Source organism: Tamandua tetradactyla, chromosome 1 (assembly GCF_023851605.1).
Source record: "Tamandua tetradactyla isolate mTamTet1 chromosome 1, mTamTet1.pri, whole genome shotgun sequence".
Taxonomy (NCBI): Eukaryota; Metazoa; Chordata; class Mammalia; order Pilosa; family Myrmecophagidae; genus Tamandua; species Tamandua tetradactyla.
Genome location: NC_135327.1, coordinates 199,397,167 through 199,409,540, shown reverse-complemented (window position 1 = coordinate 199,409,540; position 12,374 = coordinate 199,397,167). Strand labels below are relative to the sequence as shown.

Sequence of the window (12,374 nt, the reverse complement as noted above, 5' to 3'; positions counted from 1 at the left end):
TATTTCCCACTCTGTTTTTACTGAATCCACTCCAGTACCCTCCTCATTTATTTCCCCAATTCAAGAAACACCGACTCTCAAGGTCACAAAAGGGAAAAGATTTGCTCTTGAGGAGGTCAGTCTCATGCAAAATCAGAACAAATAGAATTAAGGCTTAAATTCTACACATATTGACATGGTTTCCCTGCTCCTACACTTCAATGCCAAAGGTAACCAAAGTTAAGACGAAATAAAAAGATTTTAGTTCATTTTGTCTTTCCAAAGGATGTCTGAAACAAGACCACACAACCTCCACTTAATCTGATATTTTTAAAGTAATGACTTCTAACAATCATTGATCTCTGAAGCTACTAGAGAATCACTTCTGCTCCAAATTACATTCATTTCCTCCAGTTTTAGAAGTGTCCATTAGACTCACTCTCTTCTCTTTCCAAGAGAAGGGGTGAAAGATGCCTATTGCATAACCAAAGAAGTTGCAGTCAAACACAGGCATGGCTCATTAGCATAAAAAATAATAATGATACAATTCCCAATGAGACAGAAAAAGGATGACTATTCATTACTGTAAGTGATTAGCATCTTAACATTTCCCACTTGCCAACCAGAGCTAAAGATGTTTTGGTGAAGGTTAATGAAAAGCATTCTCCAAACCTCAAAGTATCCCAGGTTTTATGCTGTTCAGCAGAGGCTAAGCCTCAGGGTTAACTCCAGAACTGAAAATGAGTGGCAACATTAACTTCAATGGAATATCAGCATAATACAGCAAAACATATTTAGTGCAATAGTGAGAACTTCTCAAGAGAGAAGTAAACTGTTTTCTTCAATCTGTTTTGAGTTTGAGCTGCACAGCCAGTCAAGAAACTTGCTGCTCCTTCTTCCAAATTTTCTTGCTTTCATTTAGTCTAATAAGTGACACTAGCTCACTGACTTCTCTTAAGAGATCTTCTGAGTTGGAACACAGAAGATGTGGATCCATCTGTAGTCTCAAGACCACAATTGATTATGGCTTCAGTGCAGTTGCCTGTCTCATTGCCACAGTTTCCTCTCTGGTGATGAAACAAAAATTGTCCTCCTCTAAGTACAGCATTGTGTCAGCTACCCTTTTTCCCCTCCCCAAAGACTTCATACTGCCATCCTCCTCATTCCTCCCCTCCAGGACTCAGCCCCATGACCCCAGAGCACAGAGTTCTTGTTCTGGACTCTAGAATACCCAGGACTTCTGAGCTCTTCTCTTGGATCCTCACAACTCTGCCCATTTAAAGCCAAGACACTTCTTTTTCCCCTGCTCAGGAAGTTCATGAATCCTAGATATGGTTCTACACCATCCTAAGACCACTTTTCATATTCTTCACCTAATTCCCTCATATTTTCTTTTTATCCATAGTCCTTGACAACACAGACCATGTGTAGAATAACCCATTGGGTTTAAACTAATACAATTACTGTTTTCAATGCCACTTGTTTTTGAATTGTGAAAGGATCACCTCTCCTATTGGCAGACTTAAAAATTAAGACATGTTTGCATCTCCTAATATTGAATCTCATTTTTCTGGTTTTCATTCCCCCCCTAAAAATTTATCAAATGCCACATTTACCTTAACTGTGATGTTTTGTATGGCCTTTTCCCTTAGCATACTTACATAAAATCATTTAAATCACACAAATGGCCTTGAATTTTACTACTGAATAAAGTACAAGATCTAATATAAAGAGTACTAGACAGGGCACATCAGAAGTTTTGCATAAGTGCCATTACCATTGTGTTTTTGGGAGGTTACTAACCTCTTGTCAGAATTCTAAGCCACAGGATTTTCATGCCAACTCTAAAGAACGCATTCTTTATAAAATTCTATTCACTTCAGAAAACTCTTCTGTAATAGCACTATTATTATAAATGCTCAAAATGCTTAACCTAACAGTCAGCAATAGGTCCTTCATTTTAGAAGAGAACAGAAATATCAGGGACTGTCTATTAGGACTTGCACAGCTTAGAGAAATCTTGGAAGCAACCCAAAATTGTCTTATCTGTGAGGTACACTCAGACTAACTGATTTCCATGTCCGGGGAAATAAAAGATGTGATTGAACTTAACTCATAACAAAAGTCACAAGTTCTCAATAGAAGATAAGATCTATTCTTATGTAAAGAGACTTTATCTTTTAAGGAAAGGCATATTCTCATATGTCTGTCTGAAAAGATTCCTAGGCACACGCAGGATGAATTTGGTCACTGGATGTACTCTTGAGGTCTCTCCCAATTGTGTGATTTTTTGATATGTGAGGACTTCATATGCATGTGCATTGTGTGTACGTGTATGTATACATCCATCCGCATACATACCCATATAAGGGACATGCCACTAAAAATTCTTCCCTGCTCAATATTTCCCTTCTCCTTCAGTAAAAGAAGAAGCAAAAACTGTGTCATGATACACTGGAATCTTGGAAAATGAATCACTGTCTTCCCCTATTATCACTGCTTTACAATTTGAAATCTTTTGAAATGGGACAATGCATTTTAAATTACATTTCTACTTTTTATTACTTTCAGGGAAAAGTCCATAATTTGACTAAGCCAAGGTTTGTTTGTGAGGATAACTAAATTTAAACCAAATTAGCCTCAGCTTTTTCTACTTCAGCTACTAGGTTTAACTCTGTACATGTGGGAAAATAAAGTGCAGTCCAAGGATGCTGATCTTTTTTCTGTTTTTCAACTGAGGACGCTCTGCATTATTTAATCATTCGCTTAAAAGATACAGTTTTCAAATATCTCTGGGCTTTAGTACATTATTTAAAAACAAATTTTAGAATCTCCAATAAGAAAGAGAACTAGTCTTACAGAAGTCTATTCTCCCTTCTATTCCAATGTGATCATACATTATTCTTAAATACACAAACTCACTAATCTATTTTAATACTTTGGGGGACAAACACAAATTGGAAAAAAAGCACAGCAATCTTTAAGTAGTGGCTCAAATCACTTTTCCATCTTTTTAAAAATTTTTTTCATTAATTTTTTATAATCCTTGGCATAGAAAAGTTATGTCAACTGACCACTGACACGCCCAATCCTCAACTACCAAAGCTGGCAAGAAACTAACATTCTTCTATTAGTTTGCTAATAGTATTGCAGTAACCAAATAATTTCTAAAGAGTCTGTTGGAAATAAAAAATTAAGCATCATTAAATCAAAATCCTAAGAGTAATGCATTGCAATATAAGGGTGTAAAATGTCCCTGCTGCTGAGTTTCTCCTAAGAGACAATGCTTGGGAAGACTTGGGGGCAGTCATTTAATTCGTTGTACAACTAAATATGCCTCGCTTAAAATCCTAACCAAATCACAGACCAATATTCCTCTTTATGATGCTAATAAAACAGATGGAAACTATTCCTTTGCCCTCGTCTAACTACAAATTTCCACCAGCCTAGGTGTGTGGCTATTTCCAAAGCTTCATTAGAATCAAGGAAATAAATGAAATAAAGAATTGGAGAAAACATTAAGAGTTCTGTGGTCTCAGCACACAGAATTGCCCAAACACCTTTTTAAAAAACGGGTAGAGATAGAACGGTCTTTTTTAATCAAGTGTTTTATTCACTTGTTTGAGAAGTTTGCTAAGGTTCTAGCTTCCAAGAGGTGAATATATTTTAAATGTGAGCTACGTTTTGCTTATCTTATACCCTAGCACTGCTCTTGACCCTTTCTTTGTTCAATTTCACATAACAGGCTTTGACTTTTTTCAGGGTCAATAAGAAGCTTCTCTGAGAATGAAGGAAAAGAACCTTCTCAATCACACATGACAAGGACAGCTGCTTGTGGATGTACCACCCTGGTCTCCATGCTCCCTCTTGTCTGCAATTTTATACCAGCTTCAGTCTTCCACAATTTAAACAGGTTCAAATATGAGTGATTTATAATTATTAAAAGACATAAAATCAAACCTAGAGCATATACATCCTCCAGAACCCAAACTCTAACCATCTCCACTCTCCTGACAGCTTGACATGCTAGGCAAAACGATAGCAAACTTGTCAGGAACTAGGAAACTTCTTTTACATAATATAGACTGAGGTTTCAAATCCCAATCTTTCAGGTTAGAACTATGGATAGCAATGTGTTCCTTTCATAATTTTTAACACCATTATTAAAACAATTACTAACACCAATATAATTATTGGTCAGAACTGCTACCTAAAACTTTGCCCAAGTCTTTAAGCCCAACATGCATTTATTTAATACCTGATGATGGAGGAGAACTATAATAAAAAGAAGCCCATGTAATCTTTTTTTTTGCATGGGCAGGTACCGGGAATCGAACCGGATTTCCACCATCGCACCACCCCCATTTAATTTTAAAAAGTTAATTTAGGCTAGAAAACTCATATTTCCAAGTAATACTTATTGAACAAGCATTCTGTAGAATTATCATAAAAAGAATGAGGCTTGATTGAGGTTTGCCTACTCTGAACCTGCAAGCTATATTGAGCATTAACCCTTTCACACGCTCTCACACTGAATACAATACTTTTCAATTTCCATATTTATAAAATCTTCTTTCCAGGCACATAACATGATATTTAAGGTCTTCCAATGATTATGAAAATGATGATGATGGTGATGACAATGACTACAATATCAAGAACACTATTACAAGATGATAGTCTATTTCTTTCTTATGAAGAAGCAGGCTTTGAGGACACGCTCCCCCAAACGTAGTTCCCACTAAATACAAATCCAAAGTCGTCTTCATACTCATCTCTTTGAACAGGGGATGATGAGGTTCTTTCACACAATGCCCCCAAAGAGGCACTTCGCTTTCCTGAACTCTAGAGAGGTCTCCTCTATTTGCCCCAATCCTAGCAAATGACCTAAAATAAATATGGAAAATCAGCTTACACTGTTGATTTACCAAGCTTGAGCCAGCTGCTCTGCAAATCTATTGGTGTCTCCCAGGATCTATTTTAATGATCTGCCTGAGGTGAACTAAACAGTGATTAAAAGATAAGAACCCTCAAGATTTTCCAAGAAGGGAATTACAATATCTACATGAGTGGTAAAAACACAGCGTGCCGATTCACCTTTATTCCCCCAAAGACTGCGAGCCTCTGCAGATGGTGGGTCTCTTCAGAGTAGGGCGAGCAGCTGCCCTCTGCCATATGGGGACACCAATGCAGCCTTGGCCATCCTCAGCCAATCCTTTAAAAGCTGCTACTTCTCAGCTATGGATCCTACTTAGTCTAAATGTACAACCGTCTGCTTTTATAGCAGGTAGAGTTTACACTCTTTCTCTGCCCAGGATGAGCAGTATCAATCTGTAAACACCTTTAAAAAAATCCTTGGGGAAAAAAAAAAAAGGTAAAGGTACAAGAGGAAGAACAAGAAAAGTCCCTTAAACACAGCTTGTACATTTTCATTTGACATGTCTTAATATACAAAAATCAAGTCCTGCTGGAAGGTCACTACAAGCGGAATTGTTCCTTGGTTGTCCATTAACACTCTCCCACCCCCCAACCCCCAAAATCACAAAATAGTTGAAAACCTTCCCAACTAGCACATGTTAAATTAGGCAACTCTGAAGAGCGAGGCCTTTTGTCCAAAGATACCTGCACATCAAGTTTACCCAGCCAGATGCTCACTGTACTGCTCCATTATTGATAAAACCAGGGGATCTTTTAAAAATAGAAGTGGGGGAGAGGAGAGGCGGCAGACCCCAGCTGCACTCGCTCAGCACTTTATTTTGCCTTCCAGCTCTGACTCAGGTGTTACAGTCATACACAAATACAAATACAAAATCATTCAAGAAATACATTCATTCTCTCTCTCTTTCTCTTTCTCTCTCTCTCTCTCTCTCTCTCTCTCTCTCTCACACACACACACACACACACACACACACACACACACACACGAGCACTCCAAAAAGCAGCATTACCTGTTCCTGCTGTTGCACGGATTTCCCTGAAGCATTTTGCTCCTTAGCTGTAGTCATGATCTTCTATCCAAGGCGCTCACCACTACAGTGGTAGACAGGATTTGACGGTGAGTTAGGAGCCACCAGAGTCCAGAAGGTACAGGAGGAATGTGATTTAGTCCATACTTCAGAAATCACAAGGCTATTTTGGGGAAGGGGGAAGGGAGATGGGGTAGACTAAACCTAGTTTTCTCTTTAAAAGCAAAGAGCAGAGAGAGTGTCAGGAAAGGGAAGATGCTGCTGCTTACTGGGGCTTCTCCAATTAGCAACAGCCTCTGCAATCGCCACAGAAACAATGATAACTGCTTAGCAACCGGCAACTGGCAGCTCGGTGCAGGAAAGGGGACCCGAGTGATGTGCTCCTACCTCCCTTCCTGCCTCCCCGGGCAGCCCACGGCGCATGCTCCAGCCGCCTGCTCCGCGCCGGGTGCCTAGGAGCCGCGAGGTGGGGGCGCGCGGGAGGCGGGGAGAGGCGGCCGCGCGGGAGGCGTCGAGCGCCGCGGGGTCTGCGCGCCCCGCACCGACCCGGTCGGCCGAGAGCGGTGGAGGCCGTGCGGGGGGGGGGAGGCGGGGGTTCGCAGGCTGCGGGCTCGAGCGCGCGAGCCCCGCGCCAGACGCAGCGGGACTGGCAGGTGGGAGGCCCGTGGTGGCAGACCCGGCAAAGTTGTCACCCTCATCCGTCACGCCGTCCTTGGCTGTGCCCAGGTGGCTGCAACACTCGGGCTGAACCTCAGCCCCGCTCAGGGCGCCGAGTTCTCGGCCAGGAGGGCGGAATGGGGCGAACTCGTAGCTGGGCGGCCGGCGACGGAGGCCACGCGGGGGGATCTTTGTCGGTTTTGTCTTTTCTTCTGCGAGGTGGCCGGTGTGTCTGAGTGGTGGTCTGCAGGCACCGAGGAATAGCATTTTTCTTTTCGCTGGGTAGGTTTTGCAGAAGCACTAGCTATTTGAACTCTTTGCCTTTGTTTTTCTTAAAATCCAGATAACGTGTTCTATCTTTTGGGTTTTTTTTTTTATTTTATTTTATTTTAGTTATTTATTTTGTTGGGAAAGTTTGGATTTACAGAACAATCATGCATAAAAAACAGGATTTCCATAACCACCCTATTATTAACACCTTGTGTTGGGGTGGTATATTTGTTACAGTTGATGAAAGCACCTTTTTATCAGTATGCTATTAACTGTAGTCCATGGTTTAATTTAGGGTCACTGTTTGTGTGGTGCAGCTCCATGCATTTCTTAAACATTTATTCTAGCACATATTCAACCTAAAATGTCCCCTTAAATATGTAATTCAGTGCTTTAGTTACATTCCTGGTGTTTTGCTGCCATCGCCACCATCCTGGACCAAAACTTTCACTCTGCCCAAATATAAACTCTCTGCATTTTGAGCCTTAATTCCTTATTGTTAGAAATAAGGAGCACTAGTTATTTGAAATCTTTGCCTTTATTTTTGTGAAAATTTAGACAACTTTTTATGTTTCATCTTTTTTTTTTCATTTCAGAGAGTCATCTAATCAGCTTCTTAAAGCTAAAGAAAACTGCCCAAGAATTCCTTAACTGCTTCAAATACCACATCAATGGACTATGCATATGTCTTACAGTAAAAAAAAAAAGGATAATATAAGTAAACATCTTCAAAAACCTCACAGGGGATACCTGCAAATCTACTGTGGGCCAGATACTGCTAAGAGTAGAAACCCTTTGTACAGACAGATGGACAAGCAGGGGCCGACGTCCACCATGGCACATTCTGAAACACTGCACAGAGTTGAGGAAAAGCCACAGCCTGGTCAGCTTCCAGGAAAGAGTGGATTCAGAGCTCTCTGGATCTCAGAGAGCAGTGAATCGGGGCACCCAACTTCACAGGCCAACCCCACCAAAAATGGAAACAAAAAATGCAACACAGCCTCTCCCCCCACACTCTCCAAGTGGAGGGAAAATAAAACCCATACAAACCCCAATGATTTAAAAAAGCAAAAAACATATGACTGGTGATAGAAAAAGGTAAAAGCCAAAGTGTTTCTCGAGACATTTTTAAAACCTTTAAACGGACAGTACTTCCTTAAAAAATAAAGTCTGCTGACTAGACCGTCTGGGAGTCAGAAGCTGTCAGGCTGTGTTTAACAAGGTCAGAGCTGATATGACTATACAAAAGTGGAATCCAAGGAGGTGTATTCACTACACATGAGCGATTCAATGAAACTCCAAATCTTTAAATATGTAGCCATTGGGAGGACAACTGATCATGAGCAGGAAGGATTTTCACTCGTTGGGTGGAGTATGTCATAGCTGTCCCTGGGGGACCCACCTGAGCTCTGGTCACCATAGCTGCTGCCCTGACTCGGGAGATGGTGATATTCCAGAATCAAAATGAAGAAGCAGCTTTCAAGTTGGGAGTGGTCCACCAAATCAAATACTGCTTGAAGTTGTAGAAGTCAGCTTTAATTTCTCCAGGCATTTAGAAGCTCCTTTCTCCAAGCTCCAGCTTCCGAAGGAATGGAGCATATCCTGTGCACAAGTGTTTTATCCATAGGTTTTAGTGCTAGAGAGTGCTGGGCTCAACTGCCTATGAGTTATGTGAACTTGAGAAAGTAACTTCCCTGGGCCTTGATTTGCATCTTAATTTTGTAAGAAGTTGACAAGAAAATATGCAGCACGGAGTAAAATATTCCCTAAATCTCTACATGCCTAGCAGAGATGATACCAGTAAACACTGAAGTGAACCACTCCAAAGTACTCTGTATATCCATCTTATTCTACCACTTTGTATTTTAATTTCTTTATATATATATATCTTCTATACTGAGGAGATAGTCCTCTAGGACTAGCTTAAGCCAAAACAGGGTTATGGTTATCACCAGACTCAAATCAAACAGTGTTTGATTGAATCTTACTTTGACTCTTACTTCTACCACTTTCTGCCTCTATAACCATGGGCCATTTGCTTAATCTGTCTGAGCAGAAGTTCCTGTAAAATAGACGTATTATATACCTCATAGATGGTGAGTTGGAATTAAATTAAATGAGATAATGGAAATGTTCAGCAGAATAAAAATTCAGAAGAGTTTCTTTTTATCTTTGTAACTACAACACTAATACTCTCAGTATTTCTGGACTGACTGACAATAGCAAGCCCTCCTTTCCACCATCCTCTTGTGGAGAAACGTTACCCATACCCAATGAACTTGGGATCTCTTCTTCTGCTGTATTTTCTTGAATGGTTCTCTACCCTTCATAGTCATTCAACCCAGAAACTCAAGCATTATCTAAAATGCATTTCTGTCACTCATTCTGCCACATCTCATTCATTAACAAGATAAGATGCAATCTATGTACTTTCAATATGCCATATTTCATCAAATCTAAGATGCCATGGATTGTAATGCACACTGCCATTTTATATATCTAGGGAAAATGCTAATTAAACTGTGGTACGCCCTTGATTGTTAGAAGTATCTAGGTTTCAGAGATAGGAAATGCTGTCACCTTCTCTGAGAAGTCTTCCCAAATCTGCCAAGTTGTTAGGAAGAGAGCAGCTAGGTGTTGATAGTAGATTATTTGCTTATTAGAGAATAGATATTACCTTGGAATTCCAGAATGTCAAGCCAAAGGTCCAAAAGTCATTTTCTTCAATGACTTCAAAGGTCTTAATGAAGAAATATTTCAAGGAGACTTATACCCAAAAAGGTTTGCTTGGCTTCCAGACTCCAGTTATTAATTATTATTATTATTGTTATTATTGCCTGGACAGGCACCAGGAATTGAACCCGGCTCTCTAGCATGGCAGGTGAGACCTCTTCCTGCTGAACCACCGTGGCCCACCATCCAGTTATTTTTATAAAGCAATTTGCCATTCAAACGTTGAGTCTCCCATATAATAAATGGTAAGTAAAGAAATTGAAATAGTAGACTCTTCTCTCAAAGGATTTTCTTTGGAAGACCACATACAAGGCAGTCTTCTCCCACTCTCTACATCCAGAGCTTGTGTCCTGGAAACCAAAGATAGCATTTTTTGTTTTTTTGTTTTTTTTGTCCAAGTGCAATCCCATTTCTGTGCCTGTAAGCATGCAGTAAGATTTGGACAAACAAGATTCCTAAGGAATGGCTTTATTAACTATAATATGGTTATATGCATATATATATATATATATATATATGTACATATTCTGGTTATGGTTCTAATATGGAGATGTTGCATGTTATGCTGGCTGATGGCAGTCTTTGTAATGCTTTAATTCATATGGAGGAGGCCAGGTATGGAGCTGAGGTGGGGCCGAATCTTCCCTGAATTTTCTCTTGACTTTAAAACTGTAGAGATGCCCCTTGTCCCCCTCTGCCTTTTAGTGGGATCTGAAAGGTTTCCAAGCCTCATTGCTATCCGATAGTCTATATTTATGAAGCCTTTTCAAATGGACTTATAAAACATCTGAACTCTGGAACAACCCCGGGTCCTGCTACAGGGCAGTCTGTCAGTTACCACACCCACAGCTTCAGCCTCGATCCTTCTCACTCACTGGGACAGGATCCAGACATTTCTTTTAAATCTCAGAGGTAGCAGTAAACTTTTCAGTATTGCTGTTGATAAGTGCGTGTTTGCCAATAGATGCCATACATCCTACTGCGCCAATGACTAAACATTCATTGCATGTCTGCATCCACTGCATTCCCATAAGTTCCACGCTGTGTATGAGGAGCTTCTCATGGAGAAATGAGTGCTGCATTGGCTGCGACTATCAGGGTTGTGTTAAGTGGAATGACCGTCGACATGGCTGCCCTTTATATTCGTAAAATTTATTCTCCCACAACTGAAATTGTTAAAATATTCCTAAATACAGTTTTGCATGTTTCACTGCCTGAAGAAAAACCATTAACACAATAGCAGACACAGCCTGCTTTCTGTGCATAAGCTCGCTGGGCACCCACCGTCGATTGGACTGAGGGAACCACAGCTCTGCCTGAAAACCGAGAACGAAGACCCCCAAGAAGATCCAAATTTTCACTTGAATGTTGCGGCATTAAACAAGGAGTTTATGGTAAGAAGTGAAGAGCCCTAGGACTCCCTCATAAATTGGCCCTGGCAACCTCTGGATACAATTCACTCTAAAATCCCAGATGAGATCCCCAAAGTGAAGCAAGGTGTTCATCAAGCTGTCCAACTGGCAGGTTCGTTGTGTCGTGTTTTGATTTGGTTTTCACAGGAAAAATAAACGTTTTCCCAGGAATGTACTGGATTCTTTATGTAAATACAAACTTCTGGGAACTTAAATGCAATTAACATGACAGAAATTGATGTAAATGAACTCTACCAGCATATTAGAAAAAACAAAAGCAAAAAATTCCCATAATTCTCTTTTAAAAGCAAACAGTGGGTGGGCCACAGTGGCTCAGCAGGCAGAATTCTCGCCTGCCGTGCAGGAGACCCGGGTTCGATTCCCGGTGCCTGCCCATGCAAAAAAAGAAAATCAAACAAGACATCAAGGGTGTCCATTAAAAAAGAAAGTCTGCGCAATGACCTTATAGCAATATGCATTCCCTACTGTGTCCTGAACTGAAGGAGAAAGCAGGAGGGCGTGAGGTAGCATGCCCTGCCATTCCGTGCTTGATACCAGAGACATTCCTATCTTGTCTGAACAGGGATTGAAATGCCCACCCTTGGGTGGACACTGACAAGTTCATTGGTAGAGCTGAAATGCAATGTAGTGAGGTCTAAGTAAAGCTTAATTAGCCAACTGTTCACCAGTGGAACTGTTTCTGGTATTCCAGTACCTTGGACAAAATTCAGTTCCCAGAAGTCTACTACTACTACTGTTTTTCCTTGTTCTTGTATTAACAGAGAAATCACAGCTTCTGTATGCGAGTCCTTCTAGTTTTGAACCTCTGTTTCCATCCAGATAAAGGTTTCAAACTACGAGCACTCACTGGCCTGGGAGAATTTAGCCATCTTTATGCACAGTACTAATTAAGATTCTCAAGAGATAAAGTCCTTCAGGTTAGAGACTTAATTGTTCTAGTCTTTGCACTTCTATGAAGCCTCGCAGAGTTCCTTACAGAGAGAAAACACTATATTTATCCCTTTAAAAGGTATTTAGGAAAAAAATTCAAGTAATTGAGTTTCTTTCCATCCCCCCTTCCCAGGCATCTTACAAAACCAAACTAGCAAAATCCAAGACATTTTATTCTTTTCTGAAGTTAACAGGTGAATCCAAATTACAGCAGAATTGGCTGATTAACTTTACACCACAGCCCCATTTAATTCTGTGCAAGGTACTTATTTGGCACAGATTCTAAGAGGTCAGGATGGAAAGCTAATAGACTGTATGGCTTTTGCTAAGAGTATGCACGCAAAAAAGTAATGTAAAAAGAGGAAAGAAAGAAAGCCCCATATAAAACAAGTGTCACACAATAAGG

General features: G+C 40.5%; 1 protein-coding gene across 2 annotated transcripts in view; it reads right to left on the bottom strand.

The window, feature by feature from the left end:
* DPP6 (dipeptidyl peptidase like 6) overlaps positions 1 to 12,374 on the bottom strand; it is a 919,284-nt gene that overhangs the window by 638,574 nt on the left and 268,336 nt on the right. The window contains exon 1 of one of the 2 annotated variants that reach the window (XM_077150885.1): positions 5,928 to 6,327. The exons of the other annotated variant lie outside the window; for it this stretch is intronic. Coding sequence (XP_077007000.1) covers positions 5,928 to 5,984 — 57 coding nt within the window. The 5' untranslated portion in view covers positions 5,985 to 6,327. Of the gene's footprint in view, positions 1 to 5,927; positions 6,328 to 12,374 lie in introns of those variants that run through there. 2 annotated transcript variants of the gene reach the window in all.